This window comes from Ictalurus punctatus, chromosome 21 (assembly GCF_001660625.3).
Source record: "Ictalurus punctatus breed USDA103 chromosome 21, Coco_2.0, whole genome shotgun sequence".
NCBI lineage: Eukaryota > Metazoa > Chordata > Actinopteri > Siluriformes > Ictaluridae > Ictalurus > Ictalurus punctatus.
Window position 1 is genome coordinate 16,685,409 of NC_030436.2, and position 27,506 is coordinate 16,712,914.

Sequence of the window (27,506 nt, forward strand, 5' to 3'; positions counted from 1 at the left end):
AGGAAATCAATCGGCTGTTGTGTTGTATCTGTCAGAGCATACCGTAAATCTTCATTTGCACTGTGACAGCCTCGGCTCCTCTCAATTGAGCTGCGCTTAGCTCTTCTAAATACAGATCGACACTCAGTTGCCTGTAAGCTTCATTGAAAATCGACTGCCTGGTTATTAGAGCAGGCTTTGGATCGTACGCCCTCGTAGCTAGCCTCCAATGCTCATAATGCAGCTCAGAGCCTTGAGAAAACATGCAAATCCTGTTTAAACACCAGAAAATGGAGTACATTTTAATATAATGTGTTTGTTCATTTCAGAATCAGGGCCTTTTTTTTTTTTTTTTTTTTTTAGAGGAAATAGGTTTTATTTGCCTGTTACATTTTGCAGATGGTAAATATTTGCCTGGGGCTCCGGTGTGATTATTGCTGTTTGTACAGTATAAGATGTACTTGAGTCAGGAAAAGAAAGAAAAAGAAATAGCTTGTGCTGATATTGAATTTTCATATCGTTATAATTGCCTATTAAAGCAGATTATAACATTATAAAATAATGTGCTTAGTTCCTCAATTGGTGCAATTAATGATTGTCACATAATAGTCAAATTGTCATAGAAAATTATTTGGTAAACATTAACCTGGGATTGTCTTTGACAAGAAGGCATTCACGTTTAAATTTTCCAAAAGAAGCCAAGATGGATTTTCCAAGTGTGGGCTCGACGAGGTGTATAGCTCTCTATGCAGCTTGCTACCCACTTTGGCAGCCTCAACGTTGCCTCTCATTTTGCGTTAGTCTTTGTTTATTTTTCATTTTGAAATGATCCAAATAATGAATATGAGTAACTTTCTCAGCTTAAATATTGATGTAACTTTTGGACTTAAGTCACTCTGAATACATATTTAGATTTGTAATCTTTCATTGTGTGGTTGTATGGAATTAGATTTGTGCCAACAGTATTGAACGTAGCTTTTCAAGAAACGAACAAAAATATACAATGAGAAAGAAGAAAAACACTCTGAAACTGAAAACAGTGAACTAGAGTTTTCTAAGCCTCGTTTTTGCTAATCGTGGTTTATGAGTTTTCGTTTACGCTTTCAAAGTTTTCGTTTACGGTCCGCAAGTTTACGTTCGCCATTCTGACACAAATCTGTCGTGTGGGCGGGGCTTAACAGCGACTTACACTTGTTGGCTACTGAGATTTGGATCGACAGATTGAAGTGTCCAGCTGAGAAGGATGTTGATGATGATGATGATGATGATGATGATGATGATGACAATAACGGTGGCGCTACGTGCCGCTCCTGAGAGCTCATATCGAAAAATAGTCGTATGAGACTCCCGAAACCTCAAATATTAATTACGAACTAATCCACTGACTAAGTAAGTCATTTCCACTACAAAGTACAAACACTATAACTATACAGAGAACCACTTCCAGAACGCTCTCCAAAATTCTTAACACTGAAGTCTCTACTTCCAGGTCAGGGAGCTGTCGATTCATATCACACCACTGATGAGAGTAAATCACTGTTAAGCCCCGCCCACATGTGAGATTTGTGCCAGAATGGTGAACCTAAACTTGCAGAGCATAAATGAACAGTTTGAAAGTGTAAATGAAAACTCTGGCAAAACCATAATTAGCGAGTTCACTGTGTTCATTTGCAGAGTGTTTTTCTTCTTTCTCAATGTATATTTTTGTTAATTTCTTCGAAGTGTTACATTCAACACTTTTGGCACAAATCTAATTCCATACTGGTGTCTGTTATTCTACATTTCAAATACTGACTACGTTTACATGGACCGCAGTAATGTAATTATTGACCTTATTCTGAATAAGACAATATTGTGATTAAGGTGTTTACATGACTCGCTTTTAGAATACTCCTTTCATGTTCCCGTTTTACATGTTATAGAAGATAGATTGATTAACAGCACACGTCATTACGTTCCCACGCCATCCGACATTCCCGCTGGAATTTCACTTATCGACATACCCAAAACTGTATACGGTCCCATAACGAAGAAGAACTGTGTTTCATTTTTAATTTTATGAACGCTTCAAATGTGGGTAATTATTTGTCATGTTATACGTGCAAATAGACGACCGCTTGAAGCCGTGGGCTGTGTCCCAAACCGCGTTCTTATCTACTGTATAGTAGCTGAAATATGTATACTAAAGTAGGTAATATAGTAGGTAAATATGCGATTTCGGACGAAGCCGTTCTCTCTTGTATGCCGTAAAACGGTTGAGTACAGCCATGTGTGTACGTGTCCTGTCTCAAAATGCGGTGAAAACTCCCACATGATGTTAATAGTGTGATTAAGGTGTGTACATGTCTGTAACGCATGTCAATAATGCGAATAAAACCGGAATACTCCACACGTCTTAATTCCATTTGTGTTTACTTCGAGTATGACTTTAGTCGGATTAAGATCATCAGAAATCGCTGTTTACATGCTGGTTTCTTAATCAGAGTATCGTCTTAATCGGGTTAATATCGGATTATTGTTGTCCATGTAAACGTACTGACTGTAAGTAAGACGGGCCAGCTGTGGCTCAGTTGGTAGAGCGGGTTGTCCACTAATCGTAGGGCTGGTGGTTCAATTCCCAGCCAGCATGACTCCACATACTGAAGGGTCCTTGGGCAAGACACTGAATCCCAAGTTGCCCCCGACGGCAAGTTAGCGCCTTGCATGGCAGCTCTGCTACCACTGGTGTGTGAGTGTGTGTGTGAATGGGTGAATGAGACACAGTGTAAAGCACTTTGGATAAAAGCACTATATAAGTGTGCCATTTAAGTAAGAAAAGCAGAAACGTGCTGACAACTACATACGACTACAGCATAACAAAACCTGAGAAAATCACACATCAACCAGATTTCCCTCATCTTGCCAAAACACCCTGCCACCCTTTCACCATCTCATGGAACTCCTTCAAGGCCTACATGTAATATAATATTGGTGTTTTCATTCCAAATTCAGTTCAAGCACACAGTTCTATTACTTGCTAGGATGCTTTCATTCAAATATTACAACGTGGTAAGCATAGCAGTGTCCTGATACGCCACACCCCAAACTTCTAACCGTACTTTACAGGGAGTAAAGGAAGTAATACAAGACAGTAGCTGCCTTGTGTAGCAGAGACATCAAGCATGAGCAGGTCTCCCATAGCAACTGCTAAGCAGCACCAACAATATCCATTCATGCTGGCTATCTAAAGGAGTGTGTTCCAGGCTCCAGCTAAGGCCCTGAGGCCTTGAGATTTATATAGCAAGAATGTGTGAGAAAGAAAGAGGTAGGGGGTGTTTAGAGAAGGAGAAGAACATGCTTTGCATGCTTTGTTTGTTGGAATTCAAGGCCAAACCTCAGTCTGAGGCAGCTTTTCCACTCATGGAGCTCTAAAATCAATATATTTAAAGAAAAGGAAAAAAAACAACAACAAAAAAGCTATTAAGGTTACAGTTACATTATGGTCCAGAGATGACGATTTGAGTATTATTTTGGTGAATACCCTTTGCTTTTATAACTGCCACCAACCTCTTCTCTATCCTCCAAGCAGCAATCAGGAGGGATGTAAACGTTAGCATGTAACTGATAATGAAAAATGCATGCACAGTAACCCAAATGAAGTGCAGCTTCATTCCAGCCTATTAGCATGTCACGTACTTGCTTACAGATATGCCCAGAAATTTCATTTAGTAGATGATGATTCAAAATTGTACTACAAATGCAGTCAGCTTGTCTTACTACTAATAGACCTTCAATGAATCCGTCCTATTGACTTTGCTATATAAGGAATAAAACACAAAATAACAATTGATGCTGGTGTGTGATGTGGCCCAACAAAAAGCAGAGTTCCTGTTACCCCGGAAGATTATTTTCTAATAACAGAACATCCCAAAGTGTTTTCCTCTTATTCTACAGCAATTCACTGGTGCAAAGAATGGTTTATTTATTAAAGAACATTATCTGTTTATAGTTACATTTAATGTCTATGCAGTAAGTTAGTTCCTGTTATCACTTATGCTAGAGCAGCTACAAACCCAACGTCATTCTCTCACTTTCACAAATTCCTGTGTAGGAAGACTTAAAGTTACAGATTTTCCTCTGACTGTTACAAAGTTCTTACACTGGAGACTCCACCGGTGTCCACTATACTCCCTGTGTAAGTTGTTACCCTACACATTATAACATAGTGCAACGAGGACACTACTGAAAGTTATAGAAAATTAACCAGCACCTTCCGACCAATCAGAATCAAGCATTCAACAACATTGTGGAATAAAGTGTGGCCTAACAACATGCACGGTGTACTGTTGCTCTAAGGTTTACAAACCAGTTTTTCAGAATCGCTCTTGTGTTCTGGCAGTAACATCATGTTTCATAACTTCTACACGTTTCAGGTCACTGAAAATCAGTATCCGCTCAGGGAGCACCACACTGAGGCTTTATTGGTGAAATGGGTAATCTGAGAGCCTCTTTAATAAAATGCCATCTCCACTTTGGGTTCTATGATTTGTGACTACACAGATTCATCACTTACTAGCTGAACAATTTACTGTTCTACAGGGAACCTTCTAACAGAGCCATAACGTCATGTAATGCCTTGATGTCATGTAATCTTTTCATTACAAATTGAGGATTAAAGTCTTGCACAATGACAGAGCACTGTGGAAGGGCAGTGAGATCCTATTATGGAGGTATTATGTAACAGTTAATTGAATTGTAGCATAAGAGAGGACCATTAACTCCTAATGTAACAGCTGGGATTTTTATATAAAGCCTGTGGTTATGGATAAGAGATATGTGAAACTGGAGATCAACGTGGGTATATACTGATCATCAGTTACACAATATAGCATGATATTTAACATACAATATTGTTATCATGGTCCATATGACATTTGGGAGGAAGTGTGCTTAGATGAACCGTGCTGTGAGAGCAGGCAGGATATAATTGTGTAAAATGATCATATGTTGTTATTGTGGGTAATTCAAAAAAACATCAACGTATAATACTTCATAATCATAAACAGAAGAAAAAGTGAGAGTCAAAGCCAAGGAACATGAAACAATGAAGCAAGGGAAAACACAGCTTAGACTTAAACAGAGCTTTGAACTAAAAAGCATGCTAAGACTTTGCAATGAAACACAGAATCTAGACAAAATTATTAAGGAATAAACACAGAACAAGTTCTCACGTTAGGATAACAAACCACATATTGGACTAGAACCAAAAACAAAGGAAACTATAAACAAAAGCACATGTTCAATTAACAAGAGCAAACACCACTTGGAACTACAACATGCCCTAAGAGGGAGAATTTCTTACAATATCTAGGCAGCAATTTGTGGTGGAATTTGTGCCCCGGAGGTAAAGACTGTCTCATACATACGAACCACGAGGGTAAATGTTTGTTTAAATATAATGATAATATTGTAAAGAGCTGAAAAATGTTTGACAGTTACTGTGTGAGATGGACAGTTCAATATTGGCACATGAAAAAAATTCTTTGAAAGTTATATACAAGTTATATGCTAGAACTTTTTAAAGAGTGTGATTTGACCAGAGTCTGCTGCACCCCCCCTCCTCTCTCTCTCTTTCACACCAACAGAAGGCATATAACATTGAGCAGCAGAGTGTGAAAAGCGGAAAGGATGTGAATGGCATGGGTAAGTCCGTGCTTCTGTTTCTTCCAGAACAATAATGGCTTTGCAATGCGGTATACGTTGGGCCCACTGAATCATAATTCTCTGCTATCACAGCCTCTTTGCACACAAGTTTCAGAGAATTGCCTGGCTTTCATAAATAGCTGCATACTGTAAGTACAAAAACACGCTGCAAATATTACTGATTAATATACTTTAAAACTAATAACTGGACTTTAAATATTTATATATCCAGACTGTACGTATCCCTGCATAAGTTTAATATGGTTTCGTTTCACCACAGTGTTATGAAGTCCTTAGCTAATCGCATTCCACCAGAAATCGTATTATTTATAGTTAATACATACTAGTTAATACTAAATAATGCATTATGAGTAAAAAAAAAAAAAAAAAAAAAGAATGAATAAATAAAGAAATAAATAAGAAGCGAGAGTAGCATGCCTATCAAGAACTCCAAATTCCAGAATCAATATTCCGATACTCAGAACAACAGAACACATTTGCATACTAGAACATGATTGGCTCATGGATGTTATGATGTAACAACTCAGAACAACTGTGACAATTTTTGCGCTTTGTCCAGGAGGCACATTACAATTAAGTCCTAAATAATTATATCATAAATTATTTATCAACGAAATTATTATCAGCAATGTTGTTGGACAGTTCATACAAATGATACGAGGAGACAACACTGCCCGTCTCATAAAATTAACCTATGTAGCTTTTCATACTGAGTAAGTTATGGCAATTGATATTTAAGCGTAAAAGCATGTTTATAGGTTCACATCATGCATTTGAAGCTTTTTCCAAAAATTCCTGAATCTTGCATAACTTCTACAGCCATGTGCAAGTGTTTATGAGTGTGTGTGTGTGTGTGTGTGTGTGTGTGTGTGTGTGTGTGTGTGTGTGTGTGTGTGTGTGTGTGTGTGTGTAACAACGGAATCCTGATGCTCAACTGCTGATGAGATCTCATGGAGAAAGTCAGGGAGAGAGTTTTAATCCTCCCATAATCCCTTTCTGTATCAGACCCCTACCGAGAAAGGAGGCTGAAAATTAAAGACTCGAGAGCGAGAAAGCAAGAGTCGGGGGGGAGTGAGAGAGTGTTTTGCTGTGTGAGTAAAAAAAGGAGAGGGAGGGCCCTGGCTGTGGAATGCCCAGAGAGTCATGTGACTGTTTACATCTGAGACGAAACCGAAGAGAGGCACGAGTGTGTGAGCAGCGCAGGAGAAATGGCCTGTGCACGCCCACATACGCACTCATACGCAGACATGTAGGCTCTCTGAGCACCCCACACACACACACACACATGCACACCCACACACTCACGCAGAAAACAGAATCATAAGGATGGATCAGAGATTAGGAGCTGGTGGGTATCCCGACAGTCCGCCCAGCAGACCCAGAGATGTGCTGGTCAAATCAGGTAAGACAATCTACTGGAAAATAACAGCTTCACTATCATACAATTATACTAAAAGGATGGCAAATTTGCAATTATGTGTCTGAGGTATAAAAGCGTATGCTGATGTTTACTGAGTTGTTGGGTCTGTCAATGTGAGAGGACTTCATGCACAACTCCAGCAAAGCCAATTAAAGCAGATTGCTCTTAAATCACTGTGGATTATAGAAATACTTACGGGTCATTTATGAACATACGTATGTATATTAGGATCATAAGCACTTGTTCATTCAATCATTCATTCAAACTTCTTCACTGATTGTTCTCAGAAGTCTGAACATTTATGCAGCATTCACTTGCACTAATGATCATTTCCCCATGGGCGCAAGCAGGAAATGAGACTGACAACAAGCACAGGATGCTGGATTCCCGTCGATCAAACGGTCTTAAGAGTATAACAGAACACAACAAACATGATGAGAATGCGTTTAAGATGAAATGCTTTATGAGGCAAATATTAGCTTTTGGATTTTGCTGCCGTGGAGATTCTGGGCCACTGTGTCACTACAACCCTCGGCGAGTCCATGAGGGAACAGTTAATCATTAAAATCCATGTGAAAACATCACAGAAAGGTTTACAGGGGTCACGCATGCCTTCCCGGAGCTATTACACACAAACTACATGATTCGCACAAAATGCATGAGAGATGAGAAGATGTGTATACATTAACATGGAGAGATTATTTTTTTTAGCACAACAGTTTATTAAAGTGTAATTCTTCTGTTTGCTTTTGTAGAAGAAGCACAAGGTCCACGTAGCCCGCTTTATCATGCAATGGGTGGCCCTAATAAACTGCACTGAGCCTATTTGCACAGCTATCTGGAAGGGCTCTCAGTGCTAACACGCCTTACAATAACACAACCCGTACGCCTGTCTGCGCACGGGTTGTGTTTTAGGATTTTTGTGTTTTAGGATTTAAAATTTCATAATGGGAAATTTCCTAAATGCCTACATATTTTATCACCGTTTCAATTTATAAATAAATAATCAACCACTTTTATTGGTTGAACTGATTTACTTGCTTGTACTTGGTCATTTGGTCAAACTTCTATACATCTATAGACTGTCATTAAGCAGTCTATCAACTGATTGTCAACAGCATATCATATTATTTGTAATATGTATCTTTAGACCACAACACTGTTGAATTCTTGATTCTTATTTATATGAATGCACTTGATCTAATGACATACGGAGTTGTGTGGTGGACACGCCACATAAACGAATTCGAAATGTGTGTGGGATTGTTGATAAAATGGCGTTTTCTGTGAGGAGATGTTCATTTCACATTTATTGGAAGGAGTCTCCAGGGTCAGTGCTTTGAAACAGTCACGGAAAAGAAGTCCAACACGGAAACTTTTTTCCAACACGGGAACATCCTCAGGTTGGAGGAGTTTTTGGGAACGTGACAGTCTGTTTGTGTGTGTGTGTGTGTGTGTGTATGTGTGTTGTTGTTAGTTCTGTCTTTCTTGAAGTTAATAAGATCAAAACAAGATGCTGGTGATGGACTGACTGTTTATAGCTGCTAGAAAGTAATTGACAACAGAAACGTACTAGTTTTGTTGAAGTTCCAATAAAATTAAAAAAATATTCTGTGGTTTCCGAGGCAAAAAAAAAAAACACTCCAGGATTTGTTGTAGGAAAATGAGCAACTTCCGAGTGAGTATCTCTGCGTTACGTTGGACCCGCTCACACCACACCATTGATTATTTTCCTTACTTCAACATCATGTCATAAAATCAGTCAATAGTGTCCACAGAAACGGATTGTGAAATATCGCTCACGCTAGGGATGAGCTGATAATCTGTAAATGATCTACTAAACATCGAGATTTAGAAAGTGGTGAGCGCAAAGTGAACAGAAAGGGGACAATTCAGTAGTCAGCTACTAAACTTTAACGTAAATCAACTTGACCCTTCAAATGAATAGCACAGATTGATAGTGTGTAGAATATCTATTAATCCTCAGCAATAATAAAATGTTAGCATATTGTTTAAAATGGTTGCTAGTTGCTAGTCACTTGACGTGTTTTTGACTTTCTATCCAATGCTTCTTTAAATTTGTCCAATATAAGGAACCTTAGAAGAAAGATGTTGTTATGCTAGCTTTCCAGTGGATTGGGCTTCTTTATAGGAACGCAAACGTTCCAAAAATAAAAATAAAAAATGCTGCCTTCTTTTAAATGGAACAGAGGGGTACTTGGTAGCAAAGTACCCATGGTAATAATATGTTAGATTGAATAGTACTGAATATTGTATAATTGCCCAAATGCATCTTAATAGTGTTAGAATAAAGCAGTAAGCCACGAGACAGTGTGAGTGACAGTGATTTTATCACGGGTAAGGGTGTTCTTAGGCTCGGCAGAAAGCAGGCACGTAATCAGAGATAGAAACATCTCTAAAATCGAGTGTTGAATAAATCATTTAATTTATTAATAATAATAATCGCAGTAAACAATTCTTCCTCCGTGCAATGCAGTTTGTTAACAAGAAGTTTTGGTTGCTACGCAACATAAGAGGCAAAGATTAGAGTATTCTGTGGAGAGAATAATGTCTTAAGTATAATGATTTTTTCGGTTTAATACAGAATTATTCAGTTACTGTGATGCAATCAGAGGTGTGTGTGCGTGTGGTGTGTGTGTGTGTGTGTGTGTGTGTGTGTGTGTGTGTGTGTGTGTGTGTGTGTACTGAGTATTTTACAAAGAGGCTCAGCCAATCAGAGGTTAGAACCGAAACTACTCATTTTATAACATGGCATTATCCATCTCAGTCTATTATGTGAGAGAACTTATATTATGTTATAAAATTATTATATAAGTTGACGACATACTTCTGTCAGCCAGTTTAAAAACTTTTTTAAAACAGCATTTTTTGCTTTTTATTTATTTATTTGTTTGTTTGTTTGTTTATTTAAAAAAAATAGCTGTGGATGGTGTTGTCTTGCTCAGATCTTTTATAATGGTCATTTCCAGTTCTGTGCTTGGCCAAAGGTCAGTATTTGGAGTGGATTATGGGAAATAAGCTACCGTCCCCTACCCCCACCCCCATTACTTTTTGCTGCACTCCAACACACACACACACACACACACACACACACACACACACACACACACACACACACACACATACGCACTTCCCTACCTCATCATCCCCCTCCCTTGGGAGGATGAATTCTGGGCATCCCCATGACAACAGCCAGTTGCCAGCAGCCCAGTTTGTGTACAATCGTAGGTGGAGATAAAGTGCTCGGAAAGTCTTTAAAGAACCCCCTTGTGTCAAACAGCAGTGATACAACTCTGTGCTAAATAATACTTAATCACCTCTCACAGCATGAACAGCGCTCGCAGTAAGTGACAGTAAAAGGGCAGAACAAGTTTAACCCTGAGAAATCTGTCTGCGCCTACGGATAGCTTTTTTTTTACCCCTGAATAACACATGACTCATATTCAGACAGACATTTTTTCAGAGACACAGGTCTGCAGTAGGTCTAGCTTTCAGAGTCATACCTGTGTTTCATAGTCACACAGATGTGGAATTGAATTAACGTTCGTCTGTTCCTGAAAGCAGACTCGTGGAAGCAGACTTCCTTTACTGGACACGTTAACTGACTCCTAAGGTCTTGAGGGAGGCAGCTAAATGCATTACGGCCATAAAATGGAAGGATATTAACTTTCAGAACAGATGCAGAAAACTCACCGCCTCTGCCCTGCATGACATAGATATCTAATCAATGAGGAGACAGATCCTGCCACGAAAGCGCAGTCGATATGCTGGGAGATCCTGTGACTCCATTCTGTTCCTCTTCCTTTTTATTTCCATAACTCCATCTTTCATGCTGGCTTACATGCTGCTTTTCTCACACACATACCCTCAGCAACTCTTTCTACAAGCATTGAACTCAGCGGAGAAATACGATGCTCCATTCGTGTCCTCGTGACACACACTGACTCCAAATTAAGTATTTTGTCAGGTATTTCAACTGACTTGCATGCTACTGTAGCTAAATGTCTACACCTACACCTAGACTCAACCTCAGTAACTCAGTAGGCACTCAAATAAAACCAGTAGTTTTTATACAAAAAGCAAATTTCCTCATGAGGACCAGCCAAATGTCCCCACAAGGGCAAAACTGTTGCATATTCCCATCATTATGGGGACCATTGAGGTAAAAAATATGGCCACATACACACACACACACACACACACACACACACACACACACACACACACACCACAACAACTCTTTCCATTACCACAGGGTCCACATTAGAAGAAGTACGTTCATGAAAAACCACACCGTCATTAGCCATGACCTTTAATAAAAAGGAAATGACCAAGCTCTTTTAAGGGAAGGTTACAAGGGACGGCTTCCTGTCAGTGACATTAGCCCTAATACTGTAAGTATGACTCCATCTGGACAAATAGATAGATATTATTCCACGTGTTTTACAGAAAGAGTCGACTCTGGCATGCTGGGTGATCTTTTCCTGCTCTTGGAAGATCAGCATAGTGATTAATTTGGTAATAGTTTGGCTAAAAATGGCATTTGCATAACGTTCTGGAAATAAATTAATTAAAAAGACCATGAACAAAATGTAGTCAATTAGACAAGTTTATCTTCAATGTAGTCACAGACTACTTTGGATTGCAGTCCAAAGTTTGCTTCTGTAGTCTTTCACTGGAGTTCCAAAGGTTAATGTTGCTAACTACTTCAACCCGTCATCACGGTCAGCTCAAACTGTGTTGAGATGTTAGAGTTTCAATTCTTATTACTTACTTATGTGGTTTTCAACATTGAATCACTTTTATTTTCCTCAGGACATTAATGCAAGCAAGAGACACACACCCTGATCAGCCACAACATTAAAACCACCTGCTTAATATTGTGTCTCAAACCATTCATTCACTTTTTGCAGTGTGGTAGGGTGTGCATTATCCTGCTGAAAGAGGCCATTGCCATTAGGGAATAGCGTTGCCATGAAGAAATGTACTTGGTCTGTAACAGTGATTAGGTAAAGGGTACTGTACGTGTCAATGTAACATCCATGTGAATGCTAGGATCCAGGGTTTCCCAGCAGAACATTGCCCAGAGCATCACACTGCACCCGCCGGCTTACCTTCCTCCAATAGTGCATCCTGGCACCATCTCTTCCCCAGGAAAGCAACGCACATGCTCCTGTCTGTCGACATGTTAAAAAAGAAAATATGATTCATCAGACCTGGTCACCTTCTTCCATTGCTCCATAGTCCAGTTCTGATGCTCATGTGCCCATTGTAGGTGCTTTTGATGGTGCACAGGGGTCAGCATGGGCACTCTGACTGGTCTCCGGCTACGCAGCCCCATACACGACACACGCTGTGATGCACATCAACTTTGAGAACTAACTGTTCACTCGCTGCCTAATATATCCCATGCCTTGACAGGTGCCATTGTGGTGAGATAATCAATGTTATTCACTTCACCTGTCAGTGGTTTTAATGTTATGGCTGAAAAAAATTGTACTTCCGGCTTGAGTATTAGACATATGTACATTTGACGGCATGACATGTTAGCTATAGGCTTTCCATACTTGTTAGCTACCTTAGCCTTGTTTTTCCAGTGTAAAACTAAAGAAGCTAACACAGGACACCAAACATATCTTCACTAACTGACTACACCTGAGGTGAAAGGATGAAATCTATCACTCTGTGTTTGAATAGATTGTTTAGGTCCTTATACATAGTGAGCTGTTATTAAGATAATCAGGAGTGTTGGTGCTAGCTATTTGTGGATTAGGACAGATATCTGTATTAGATAACACATTTTTCTGATTATGTATGATTACATTGTTAGTAGTTTAGCTTTGTCCTACTGTGGTTATCCAATTTGTAAAGTCAGCAACTATGGCTTACATGCTGTCCTCAGGAATGCACAGCAAGTGGTTAACTGGAACAAAACAAGACCTCGCATGACCACAGCTCTTGCTGAGTCCTCAGGCCACGAACAATTTACGAATGCTGCTATAAGCGTCTAATATACTAACCAAACTCGAATAACACTGATAACACTGCAAGGATTTAGTACAAGCCTTTACCGGATACAGCATTTATGAGACGTCCATCATCATCCCGCGCTTTGATTTAGAAGTGCCCCTTCTGCAGAATCCATTGTGCTCTGGTTTTAATATTGAATAGCGCAGATCGTCTCTGGTTCCTCCTCAAAACCCTTGCCATTGTTCAGATCTGGCCTCAGAGCATATGACACCCGATCTTTTTCCACTGTCACTCGGCTAAGGATCAATTCACCTTTAATATCTTCCTTCCATTGCGGACTGAAGGAGTCTGTGGTGCTCTGCGGCCTGTAGGGCTCTCGTTAAATGAATTATCCTTAAGTCGAGCTGAATCAATGAGTACGCCTGTGGTTGAAATGGAACCATTCAGATACGTAACTTTATCTAGTGCAGCAAATGAGGACCGGGATATATTTTTATACATTCATTTATTATCTGTAAAACCTTATCCAATTTCAATATCCAGGAGTTGTGGTGGATCCAGAACCTATTCTGGAAAATACTGAGTGCAGAGCAGGAATATGCTAAATGTGATGGAAATCGATTGCTTTCACATACTTTGTTAGTATAATCTTGTCTTGTTAAGTGCCTTAAGGACACTTTTTGACCCTTTTGATAGTGAAAATTGATCCTAGAGCGTATAACATGATATAATAACACAGTGTGGATAGACTGGGTGGTTGTGGTTAAGTTATAACAGGGCAAGGACCAGGTAAGGATTCTGAAGCTTGTGACCAGATAAGTGTACAAAAGGTACCAGACGCTCCGCGAGGCTGTGAGAGTCGCGGGCGTGGCGTCAGAGACTGAGACCAGACTTGGTAAGCACAAATCACCAGTAAGCACAAGTGGTAGTCTCACATCTAAATGAGTTCTTAAGCTCTCAACTTAAACCACATGGCTCTTGTGTTATTATCTTAAATACAACACATCGGTCTGTAATAACAGGTACTGCGGCGACATGTTAGAGCCCTGCTGTTCTTGTTTGAATGTGTAAATTGTTGGGTTCAGCAGACAGGAAATGGATCTCAGGAATTTCCTCCAGAATCCAAAGAAACATAAACAGCCAAACAAAAAAAAAGGCTAAAATGTAAAAACCTGCTACTTCTGGAAAGATCTTGTTTTTCTCTCAATCTTTCTCATATGGAATTACTCACACTCTATAGTTATGTCTATAGAAATGCCTTAGGCCAGAACCAGTGTGTTTGAACCCCAACCCCCACCACCACCACCACCCCCCGTCTATGTAGCAAGATCTAAAATGAAAAGATCTTTAAATTAACTTAAATTAATATCTTTAAATGAATGTCTTTTATTCTCATAGAAATGCTAGGAGTACCACAACGGTAATTAGTAATCGGTATTTAGTAATCCTGGTCTTACACTTGCCAATTCATAAAAAATGAAAAGTTACAAAGGTAAAGGTTGGGATTGGGGTAGGGTTAGTTTTCAAATACACATAGTGTACTTAGTAATATTTGTACTCATATTTCACAACTATTAGTCTGTTTGCAGAAAACAAACAAACGAAAAAGCGTTCGCTGTGTCCTGAAAACAGTCATAAATCTCCGTCATTCATTGGTCAGAAATACAGCAACACAAAGTAACACGTTGCCAAGTGTACATGGATAATGAGATCATGGGGAACATGAAGCTGGTGCTCAATAAATTATTTTGAAATGATATAAATAACTAGTTTAAAAGGTTTTGTTTATCACATCCAGCTCATATTTATTTATTTATTTATTTATTTTTGTCTTTTTGCGAGTCCAAATATCAAGAACACATGGCGTTTCTGCAACGCTACAGCTCTATTCCTTGGGCTCAGTTTAGTAGCTAGCATCTACAAAAGAAACAAAGAAGAAGAAGAAAAACACAGCAAACCAAAATGCACAATGTTTGGATTCACATTGTGTGGTGGGTCTGAACCTTTCTCACTGTAATTGAACCATACTCGAGTTTCCGATTGCTGTGTTGTCATCTGCCTAATCAAACCACACTAAAAGGAAGAACGTGCCAGCGTTTGATGCAAACTGACTAAGCACTGCATATAAAGGCACTGATTGATCACTATACAGTAACTAAAGATGATTATCAATTTGAACTGTCTTTCAGTACCTCTCCCAAGCAGCACAGCACATTACTATAACATGTACAGTATATCAAGCATGAACTTATAGGTTAGAGCTCACATGCTCATTTTCGAATCGCTGTCTTTTTAAGATTTCAAATTAAAATTTAATCCATCAGCCTTTTTTTTTTTTTAGCATAAATGGCTTGAGTTATGTTATTGCATCATGTAATTAAGTCTCTCTCTCTCTCTCTCTCTCTCTCTCTCTCTCTCTCTCTCTTGCTGTCCAGCCTCAGCATATGCAGACATCCAATGGGAACAGCCTCATCAGCCTGAAATAACATACGATGACCCACTGCGATGCCCACGCAGGAATATCCTCCCTGTGGCCAGCTACGCCCCTCATCCTGATTATGCACAAGGGGACGAGGATCTCATCAAGCCCAAAAAGCTGATTAATCCAGTGAAAGCTTCTAAAAGCCACCAGGAGCTTCACCGAGAGCTGCTTATGAACCACAAACGGTATGAGGACTCGTTTACTCACAACTAGTAAGGGTGTCTAAATAATACACTCCTTAAATCTTATATAAACAATCCATAGGGAATTTGTGAATGTATGCCGATTAATACTCATATTTTACATTATATTAATACAGATTTGGCTTTTTTTTTAATAAAATATGAATAGATTACTTTGAAACTCTGCGTATTTGAACACCTGACACCTTTACCTGAACAGTGCAAGTAATGAAAACCTCATTCACTTTAATGGATATTTATATTTAATTATTGAGATGTTTTATATAAGAGTCGGGTGGTCCATGTGGTCACTAGTGACTCCATTTTCCAGAATACCACAAACATGGCAGATGACAACTACAAATCCCAGATTAACACACAGGCACATCATCTTCTCCTGAAGACTAATCACACACGCCTGTTCCCAATCACATTCACAATCACGCCACACTATATAAGAGACTGTTCAGTCACTATGTCTATGTGAAGTAATATGCTCAGTCAATATAGTTTCTGGTGATTGCCAAGCCTTTCTATTGTGTTGTTATTCCGGTTATGATTCTGCTTTACCCTTGACCTTGATTTCTGCCTTACCCGCTCTAGCCTGTTTACCTGCTCGACTGACCGCTATCTGTCTTTGTTGTTGTTTTTGCCTTACCCCTCTGGATTATATGCTCTTCTATATAGCTCTTAACTGCGATTGCATCCATCCAAAACCTCATTACATGACAGAACGCAAAGACTGAATCAATGTAGGCAGCAGATTTTTTCAGTGTGCAAGAGACCCTTTTAGAAAGGGAAAATCATGGTGGGAGAAAGAATGGAGATTCTCCATGATCAAGGCTAATCTGAAATGGCTTGACGTGATGTACTCCATCAGGGTGTATATCAAGAAGCAGCTTTCCAGCCATCTCCCTCCCTCCCTCCCCTAATGTGGATCTCGTTCAGCCTGCTGAGTCAATGGTGAAAACTACCCAAGACTGAGAAAATAACCCAATTAAATGACCCTAAAGTCTCAACCCAGAAAAATAACCTAGCATTTATTAAGAGTGTAAAGACAGCAATATGCTCTGTAGGACTTCAGTACCGGTTGAAAGATGGTGACTAAGTGATACCAAAATGAAGACATGATACGCAGCTGATAAAACATCCGAACAGCTCAGTAGGGGAGCCTTGTAGAAACAGTCCTGCTCCTCCTAACAGCTGTATATACAACAGCAACACCCACCGACCCAGGGGACATGTTGCTACATATTTCACTACAGCTTCCCAAAGGAATGAACTTACTCAGAACTTACACTGCTCAATAAGCTATGGCTAAATTCCCACCAAAGAACAAGATACACAGATGTTTATATTTACATTTTATGCTGTCACGTTGAAGTTTGACGAATCTTAGAAGTTTTGTAAATGAAACGACGTCATACGAAGCAAAAAAAAAAAGGCACAAGGCTGCATGAGGAATTCTGAGACCCTAGGAAAAGCTGGGGGTTTTTTTTCTATTTCTGTGAATAAGCGTTCTTGACACGAGTTTCACAGTTGCCTGGGAACCACACGCTACAACGCCTACCCCCTTCCAAGCGTTAGCACATTCACAACACAGTCATTCTCTGTGCGGAGACAAGGACAACTAAAGCGCCTCCGAACTAGCCAACATAGGCACCTTTATCCTGCCATTCTGTCCCTCTCGGACACTTTAAGCAGCATTTTAAAAGAGTTCCAGTCATCCAGACAAGAGCAAGCACAGTGGCTCTGTTCAGCTCGTACTTTCCCACTGTTTTGTATTATTGCATTTGGGTCGGAAGCTGTTATCTAAAACGATGCTTATGTAGTGTCTCTGGAACAGCACTCGGCTACCGAAGTCTCTTGGGTCTTATTTGCATTCCTGAGGCACAATTTAAAGGATAGATTTTGATGCACCGCAAAAGAGTGGAAAGTTTACAAAAAGATTCTCTTCTTTACTCTTTTGTCAGTGTGACAGGCGTGAATGGGACTTTGAGTTGGGATGGTACTCTGTGTAGGTGTGTGTATATCGTCCATGTCCATGCTGCGAGAGGTGAGGACACATAAAACTAAGCTGGCACTGAGCCACCATTGCCATTAGGCAGGTATCTGGTTGGACTTCTGGCACCTGAAGTCATTTTGGCCCTGGAAGACTTAAGACAGCACAGTGAGGGCACTCCACAGGGATGGGAAAAGAAAGCAGGAGATAACAGCAACAGGATATAGTCTTTTAGCTTAAGTGGCAGAAGAATTGGGTCACTACTAAACGGTGCCCATCTCTCCTTTTGAACCCTCTGAAGATAAGCTTTTATGTGGCCTGGGTCTTTAGAGCGTATGGAGACAGAAGACAAAAACAGTGACAATGAACGAGGGAATGCAGAAGACGGAGACAGGGTAGAGCTCACTTTGTCAACAAAGTGTCGCCTTTTATTTCTACTCATTTTACTTGCTTTGGGAATAGTGTAATTTGTATCATTCATGATAACTGGGACGGGCATCAAAATGGTCCCACATAGATAAGGTTTGAGTTGAAAGATTATTTTGTTTAACAATCTTTTTTTTTTTCCATTTAGTACTGCTCTTCAGAAGCTATGTAAGATATTAACATGTTTCCCAGAAGACAAAATAATAACTTTTTTAAATTTACACCGATCATTCTGTTCAAAAAGTTTACACGCCCCGGCTCTTAATGTATCGTGTCGCCTTCTTGTGAATCAGTGAACGCTTGCACCTTTTGTAATAGTCGTGTACGAGTCCCTCAGTCGTCCTCAGTGTGAAAAGATGGATCTCAACATCATACAGCCGCTGTTGGAAAGGGCTCAAATATGCAGAAGATGCTGGAAAAGCAAATAATGTGCAGGATTTCTTTTTTTAAAGAACAATGGGCAGTTTAACAACTATCACAAAACAAAAAAACAGTCATGGATCATCCAGGTAACGACACACAGTATTAAGAATCAAGCGTGTAAACTTTTGAACTGGTTCATTTGTGTAAATTCAGTCATTACTGTGTCTTCTGGACTATATGTAAACATCTGTTATGTGAAATAGTGAATTCAGGGCAGAACTAAATAAACAACAAAATGCAATTTGTATGATCTCTCTTATTTAAAAAATAATAATAATTAACATTTTACAGATTCTGCAAGGGGTGTGTAAACTTATGACCTCAACTGCGAATACTGTAACTTGATTTGAAAATACGTCAACATGTTTTGAAAAGTGGACATGATGCTAGAAAACACACAGATAGTCTGCAGTAAACTGTGAAAGATCAATCAATCATGCTTTCTGCTGCCTGCTAACTAGCATCCTTCTCTATAGCTAGCATCAAACTCACCAGTTATAGAAAACTATGCTGAATGAGGGACATTATTAATCATGTTTACAGAAAGATTTCTTATGAACAACCTAAACTTATCCTAGTCACCATTTTGGAAGTCAAAATCTTCTGATTGATTGGAGTTTACAAGTTGCAACAATGCTAGTCTTTCTCAATGTGGCAGAGCCAGCCTATGAGAGATTGATTAACAGTCAGTTCTAAGCGTTATTGCAGTGTAATTCCGGTCAAGCGAAGTCTTTTTCTAAAAATTTAGCAAGATATCTGAGGAAAATATTGCTGTTTCCTACAATATGATCGTCTTTCCACCTTCATTCTGCCTACACTTTTTGAATTAATGTACCATCGAGGTGTCTGTGTGAGCACAAGTCCGTGCTCGGGGTCTCAGGGAGGCATCTCTGGAGGCGGCTGCATGTCTAACTTGCCTCATTACTCGCAGCTCTGTTTGTTTGTTGTTGCTGTTTCCATGTCTCCTTCGCCTGACGGACACTATATAAATTAGGAGGGATGCTAATTACAACACGCAAACTGCTTTTCCACTACTAAGCACGCGAAAGCCTTCTCCCTGAGGAGGAAACAGGCTCACACCTAATTTAATTAGCAGTCAGCGAGGGAGTGTGTCTGTGTCCGCTTATGTGTTCAACAGATCCCTAACCATCTAAACATCTGGTTTTGACTGAGATCAGAGTTGTTATGGAAACCATCACTAATCTCACAGATTATAAAAGTAAAAGACACTAAGTAATTTCAATCTGATTTAGGTATAGACAGGGCAGTCCCATCCTAAAAATCCTCAATTGAAATGTTTTTAATTTATTTTGAATTCTGTGGTGGCTTAGTGGTTAAGGCTCTGGGTTACTGATCAGAAGGTTGGGGGTTCAAGCCCCAACACTGCCAAACTGCCACTGTTGGGCCCTTGGGTAAGGCCCTTAACCCTCTCTGTTCCAGGGGTGCTGTATCATGGCTGACCCCGTGCTCTGACCCCACCTTCCTAAAAGGCTGGGGGTATGCAACGAAAACAATTTCACTGTGCTCTACTGTATATGTGACCAATAAAGACTCATTATCAAGTAAACTTGCACCTTAATCTTTCTTATAAATCTATGTTTGCTGATGTCTTCAACACTCAACCTTCATAGAATATAACTTGAGTGCCATCTATTGGAGAAATAATAAAAGGCTAATCATTTCTCTTCAGCAGCACTAGATACTCTGTTATATTTGCTTGTATTCACTTAGTAGACACTATCTTAACCTTGTTATTTTTTATTTTATATATATATATATATATATATATATATATATATATATATATATATATGTGTGTGTGTATATATATATATATATATATATATAATAAAAAATAAAAAAGTTAAGATAGTGTCTACTAAGTGAATGCAAGCAAATATATATATATATATACATACGTATACATATATATATATATATATATATATATATATATATATATATATATATATATATATATATATATATATATATACACACACATATATATATATATATATATATATATATAAACATATATACATACATATAAAGCTATTAATGGAGCTGACTGATTCTGCAGGAAAAAGAGCGGTAGATATAAAACAAAAATGGTAGATATACTGAAAATGCTAAGGTGTACCCCATTTTCCTTGAACAAAACCATTTTTAAGGTTGTGGCAAGAAATGTCATGTTTATTCAGTTTTATTTTAAAACCTATGAGAGTAACTAATGCTAGCTTGTGTGTGTATTGTCCAGCATTACTTATATTAGCTAAGGTAGCTGGCTACAAACATTAGCTAGTAATTTTTCTCTGCTAAAATAAGCTAGCTATATAAACCTCTAGATTGGATTACATATTTTCAAATGTAAATATCTGTGTAAAAGTGATATTTCATTGCTTTAAATGTAACAAAAGTAACTGATACTAGCTTATACAGTCATTTGGAAATTGATGGCTTTTTAGACATATTTGGACAAGCAAACATTTGATCCTCTTTGAAACAGCGCCTATTAATGAAGTTGATATATTTGAACAATACCACAAGGAAAACTAGCTTTTTCAAAGTAAGTACACCCTCAGAAGCTAGTATTTTTTAGTAAGTTTTGTATAATTGTCCACCAGGCTTGCTGGAATTTTTGACCACTCTTCCATCAATATTCTTTCAGTTGCAAGATGTTTGAGGGTTTTCTGGCATGTACTGCCCGTTTCAAATCCCCCTACAACATTTCAATAGGATTCAAATCCAGGCTTTGACTAGGCCATTCCATAACCCTCCATTTCTTCTTTCTGAGCCATTCCTTGGTGGATTTGCTCATGTGCTTAGGATCATTATCCTGTGAAAAGGTCCACTTTCAGTTCAACTTCAACTTTCAGACAGATGGCCTCACATTATCTCCAAGCACTCTTTGATATAATGCAGAATTCATAGTTGAATCACTGAATGCAAGCTGTCCAGTTCCTGTGTTAAACCATAACATTTCCACCACCGTGCTTCACAGTTGGTATGAGGTGCTTCTCCTTTAAAGCTGTCTTTGGTCTGCACCAAAACATGTCTGCTGTTTCTGTGGCCAAGCAACTCTATCTTTGATTCGTCTGTCCAGAGCACGTTATTTCAAAAGGCCTGGTCTTTTTCCTATATGCTCATTGGCAAACTGTAATCATGCAACGGTTTTTTCCTGGCACGCCTCCCACGCAGGTCAAATTTCTGCAATTTTTTTCTGATTGTAGAAGCATGCACTTTGACACCACCAGTTTGAAATCTGCAGACATGTTCAGAAGTCCCTGAGGTCCAAGTCAAGTCTCAAGTCTCTGAGGTGGAGTCCAAGTCAAGTCTCTGTTCTATTTTTAGCAATAGTTATTTCACTTTACCATCCACTGTGAGAGCTTTGGAGAGCTAAAAGGTGTGCTGCTCAAAAATAATTCTCAATTTTTAAGTCATTTTTATTGGAGATTCAGTTTGAAGCAATCTTGCAGCATGACTAGCTCAATTACTCTCCCTTCAAAGTGCCCATCGGAGTAGGGTGACCAGATGCAAACGGACCAAATGTGGGATATGTAGTAAGTTTGTGTGGGACAATGTGAGATATATTTCTGACACTCAAATGCCTACCATTTTGATGTCTATCTAAATGATTTAGAAACATTTATATATGTATATTTATGTCTTTATATTTATGTCTTTTGTATCAAACAATGCAACAAAGAGAAACATTATTGCATTTAAAAAAAATAAGAGGGAAAAAAAGGATTTCTATGGCTTTCCATCTCTGGAAATCTGTGCCGTTTGTGATGATTTTACTTACAGTGGAATGATGTAAGACCAGTTCTACCTGCACTCCCTAAGCAGGTTCTAATCACTGGCACCCAATCTTGAACACCTGATTCTAATTTTATGGATTTTAAGGTGTGATAAATGTTGGGGTGTACTTACTTTTTCCATGTGACTGATGTTTTTTGTTGTTGTTGTTGTTGTTAATTTCAATTGTGTAAATTGCTTCAAAATGTCGGTTTTATATATCATTTGATAGAGTGCATCACCTTTATTAATAGGTGCTGTTTCAAAGAGGATCAAATGATTGATTGTCCACCTATGTCAAAAAAGCCAACAATTTCCATAGGGTGTAGTTATTTTTTCACATGAATTGTCTAGCATTATTAGTAACTTAGTAAGCTAGTTAGCTTAGATTTGACTACTTATTTGACTATTTTAAAAAAAAATAAGCTCTGTGGCAAGACATTTCATGCACAAATATATTTGCGTTAAAGTTGTATTTAATTGCTGTAGATTAGACTACTTGTTTGATGAATTTCAGCCTTGTTTCATGAGCTACTTTCATGATAATTAGCTAATTAACTACCTGCCAGACTTAGCTAGCCAATTTCCTCTGTTAAAATAAGATAGCTGTGTAGTCTAGTCTCTAGATTAGACTACTTTTTATAATAAAAATATGCGTCATGGTGCATTATATGCACAAAAAAAAAACAAATTAATTCTGCCATATATGTAAAAAAAAAAAAAAAAAAAAAAAAAAAAAAAAAAACCTTTAAATTTGGCCTCTAAAAAATCAATTAAAGCTATAGAGGGCACATTCTTCTAGGGATTATGCTCTGCTGGTACAGTAGTAGTGCACAATCTGTAGCTTATCTAGGTCACTTATCTAATATGTATATCTATCGATCACTTCCAGAGGTAATAGCACAGCAAAATGGAATACATTATGCACACTCACTCAAAGGGTGTGATGTAGAGTGTGCTGTTACATCAGCATTAAGGCACTCCTGAAAGAGCTGAGGCTTTCCAGATATTCTGTAATTCTGTATCTGTCTTTCACAGGGGTGCGGAGAATAAACCAGAGCTCCAGCGTGTATTGGAGCAAAGGAAGAGAGATCAGATGATCAAACAGAGAAAGCAAGAGGAGGAGGCTCGGAAGAAGATCTCACCTCTGGAGCAAGAGCTTCTCAAGAGGCACAAACAACTGGAGGAGGTGAAATTCCTGTGAAATTCACCTCCTGAAATTCAAAGTGTCTTCTTATACCATCTCAAGAGAGATTTCTCCTCTTGAAAAAATTCATAATTTTTTGCAAACCATAGACAGTCCCCTCTGAAACTATTGGAAAGGCAAGGCCGGTTCTTTTGATTTTGCTATACACGGAAGACATTTGGGTTTGAGACTTGAACATGGCACCTTTTGTTTGAATCCGCCCATTTTTCATTGGATAAAACATGTGACTGATATATATTTTTTCTTGTTGACCAGGTGTGCCCTGTGAGATTGATTTTTTTTAAACAATAATATCTCTGAAAATCTACACTTGGTTTGAGCCCTGGGTTTCACTGGTGAAGACGGGATTTGTTGTTAAAAAGGATAAACCAACATGATGACCAGCGAGCTGTCTATGGGAGAAAGGCAAGCCATATCGTCTCATATTCATCTTTTGATCTCAAACCCAAATGTCTTCAGTGTGCTGCAAAAACAAAAGAATTGGCCTTGTTGTTCCAATACTTTCAGAGGAGACTGTAAAAAAGTCTACGCTTCATGTGCTGTTATAACTACCTAGGCTAGCTAGCATGGGAGTTACTCATGATAAAAAAAAAATAAAAAATGAACACAGCCACAGCATTGATCGACGTTCAAAATGAATTGAAACTGATTGACTTCTGGTAGAACCATACAACAGAGTGTGAGAAGGTCTGAACTTGAACCAACTCAGAAAAAATCTCTACTTATCATTTTCTAAGAGTGTACCTGTATGTGTTTCCTAGTTGGAGCAAGAGCAGGAGCGTCAGGAGGAGTGCTCTCGCAGTGCTCCTGAATTCATCAAGGTCAAGGAGAACCTGCGCAGAACATCGCTCATGAGCACTGGAGAGAAAGAGGTGTAGAGAATGAGATCACAACAGATCTGTGTGCTTCTTTCTCACTCTTTCTGTCTTTCTCACTTTCTCTGTCTTACACAAATGTATGTTCCTGCTGGACAAAACTTGTGTCACCAGAACCTTAATGTCAACATGGAAGACAGAAGATAGAGCTCCAAAGCTGAAAAAAGGACATAAATTGAGTTGAGATTGTCTTGATGGATTCAGACATTTTCTGAAAGTCTTTTATTCTGAGACAGACGTGGTGGTTGGAGATGAACGTTCTAATGACGTTGTGTTTCTCTGCAGAGGGACTAGAACGTCTTTTATTAACTTCTAACTTCAGATCTTTATACCGTATACAATCAGTATTATTACATGTCATTGGATTCCCAACTGCCAAGTGCACTGCACATCCCAGACACTTGAGGAATCAATGGCTGAAATACAATGGCTGCGTTCGAATATCCCTACTACCCTACTATACAGTAGGCGAGAAATTCCCAGATGACCTACTGCTTCGGCCTTGATGCTTCAGTATGGAACCATTGGACACTGTGGATACTGCGCTGTCCCATAATGCAGTGGAACTGGCACGGAAGAGCTGTCAGAATCCGTGCTGCGTAGTACGTCCGGATTGTATTCATGCTTACCACTTACTCTGATCAGTACATACTGTATCAATGGCCAAGCAGTAGGTACTGAATCGAATGCAGTAGGTACTGTCATAGTATGCGATTTCGGACACAGCCAGTGTTTTTTCTTTGTTTGTTTTTTTTCCCTGATGTATAACAATCAGCACAAGTCACTTTTGTTCATAAATGGAATGAATCACATTTCTCACTTCGGATGTGAATATATCTACAAGGCTGCACGCTTGTGCACGTGTCTGCTAAAATCGGACCGTATCCTAATTACTGTGAGATCACAATGAATCAGTGATGGCAGACCTGCCTACCTGGAAGAGGAGTAATGCATCGACTCGCAAAAGGAGGTGGAGTAAAAATGCAGTAAAAAAAAAAAAAACGTATTTGATATAGTGCTTTTCCAGATTTCTTGTCTAATCAATCCGTACAGGATTTTGGGGGGATTTTTTTTTGTGATTGTTGCAACCCAAAATGTTCGATTTTGCTGCGGGTTTTTTCAGAATTTGCAACACAGCTTGCTGAGTTTTTTTGTGCTTTTATGCGGAAAAACTACTTGAATTGGCACGGTCTTTCCCACTGATGTTTGTTGGTAAACAAGACCTTTTAACTGTACTCATGTTCGACGCACGTGAATCGTAGAGGGCTTTGATTGAATGTGGATTGTGATGACGTCACATGATGCGTCTAACGCAAATCTGCTGCAAATCTGCGGTTATTTAGAAAAATTGCAAGCTCCTCTGAATATTGCGGAGTTTGCTTGATTTCGCGTTAATGTCTGCGATTGCAGAAATGTTAAATCCTAGAGGGACTGGCTAATTTCCCTCGGAGAAACTGCGAAATGGTTCCGCGTGGCTGTTGATTTCCTGCTCAAACTGTTTAAATGTGTCTGAGCATTGACCGTTGAAATTATTTTTGAAATGTTAGGTTTAATATTTTTTTACCGACAAACTTTTTTGCCCATTTTTCTCTTTCAGCCAAAAACCAAAAAGTGCCGTTTTTGAGAATTTTCCAAAGTCAGGTTGAGAAAAGGCAAAAACATTACTAATATTGGAAAGAAGCCAGGGCTTCCAGGGAGTGTCAGTTAATATTGGAGTGTTCAAAACACGTATCGCAACTGTCAATCATAACAGATTCACATGTTGGCTGGCTCGTCTGCTGTTTTTAGACTTGTGTTTTTGCAGATTTCTGAGTGATAACTCGTAGTTTCCTGCTATCGTGTGATGTTACAATGTGAATCTCCTCCTCAAAATGCGTGAAGGTTGGCAGGTCTGTGATGGTGTTAACCCAGGATTTTTTTTTTTCAAGACAGGTGTGTTGTGATGCCTAAATGTCTGCTCTTTTTTCCGTGCCTTTGTGAGAACTACAGAACAGACCATGCGGGCAGAGCGCCTGACTGTTGCTGCATTTCAATCACTATATCACTATATGTACTCATCATAATTATGTGACATATAAGTTAATGATGTATCACATAACAGCATGGCTTGTGTGTGTGTGTGTGTGTGTGTGTGTGTGAGAGAGAGAGAGAGAGAGAGAGAGAGAGCGAGAGAGTGCAAGAACTGTCTATTAAAATCACATAATAGGATAATCAGGAAGCAAATTCGCACTCTAGATTAAACTGACCATAACTTTTATGTATATAGAAAACATTCAGTATAAAGATTTTATTTCTTTATTCCTTTTTTTTCCTGATGTTTTAGTCACGGCTGAGATCATTTTGAAAAGAAAAATGGAAATTATATTTGGATATATATATATATATATATATATATATATATATATATATATATATATATATATATATATATATATATATATATATATATATTGCTTTTACTAGTTCTAAAGACATTTTGAATAACATAAATTACTGTTAAATAACAATCAATATTAAAATCATGTTTTTGAGTATTATTATTATGCTTTTATGTTGTAAAATATTGGTTCATCAAACACCATACACTGACATTTTTTGTTCTGTACCATTTCAGTACATTTAAATAATCAAAATCAATGACATTTTGATTGTTATCGACAAATGAAGGCACATAGACTAGCACACAATCCTGTAATATAGTGACAAAAGTGTTATTACTTTATATAAAATAAACTAAAAGTATTACTATAGCACCGGCTGTTTCCATTTTTATTTTTTAAATTTTTTTTTATTTTTTTAAATGAAAACTTGTTCCCGTAATAGCTGAAAGAACATACACACAAAATGTATTCCACTGAGTCAAACCGGCCATTTCACAATGTGCTATCGAGTTCAGTTGCACTCTTAACTACTCTCTTTAAACACTGCCAGGCATCCAGACCTCAGTGCAAGACTTGAGAATCACAGCTTCCTGAATGGGGAATTTCACAAGCCTCCAAAGTGAAACCATAGAGA

At 38.6% G+C, this 27,506-nt stretch overlaps 1 protein-coding gene across 2 annotated transcripts in view; it reads left to right on the top strand.

Annotated features, from left to right (window-relative positions):
• The window catches only part of si:ch211-236d3.4 (fam107a), a 40,759-nt gene extending 13,515 nt beyond the window's left edge, over nt 1-27,244 (top strand). Inside the window, 4 exon segments of one of the 2 annotated variants that reach the window (NM_001200970.1) lie at nt 5,604-5,661; nt 15,529-15,760; nt 23,448-23,598; nt 24,378-24,680. In NM_001200970.1, the coding sequence (NP_001187899.1) occupies nt 5,604-5,661; nt 15,529-15,760; nt 23,448-23,598; nt 24,378-24,494 (558 nt within the window). In that variant the 3' untranslated portion in view covers nt 24,495-24,680. 2 annotated transcript variants of the gene reach the window in all.
• Nucleotides 27,245-27,506: the final 262 nt, after the last annotated feature.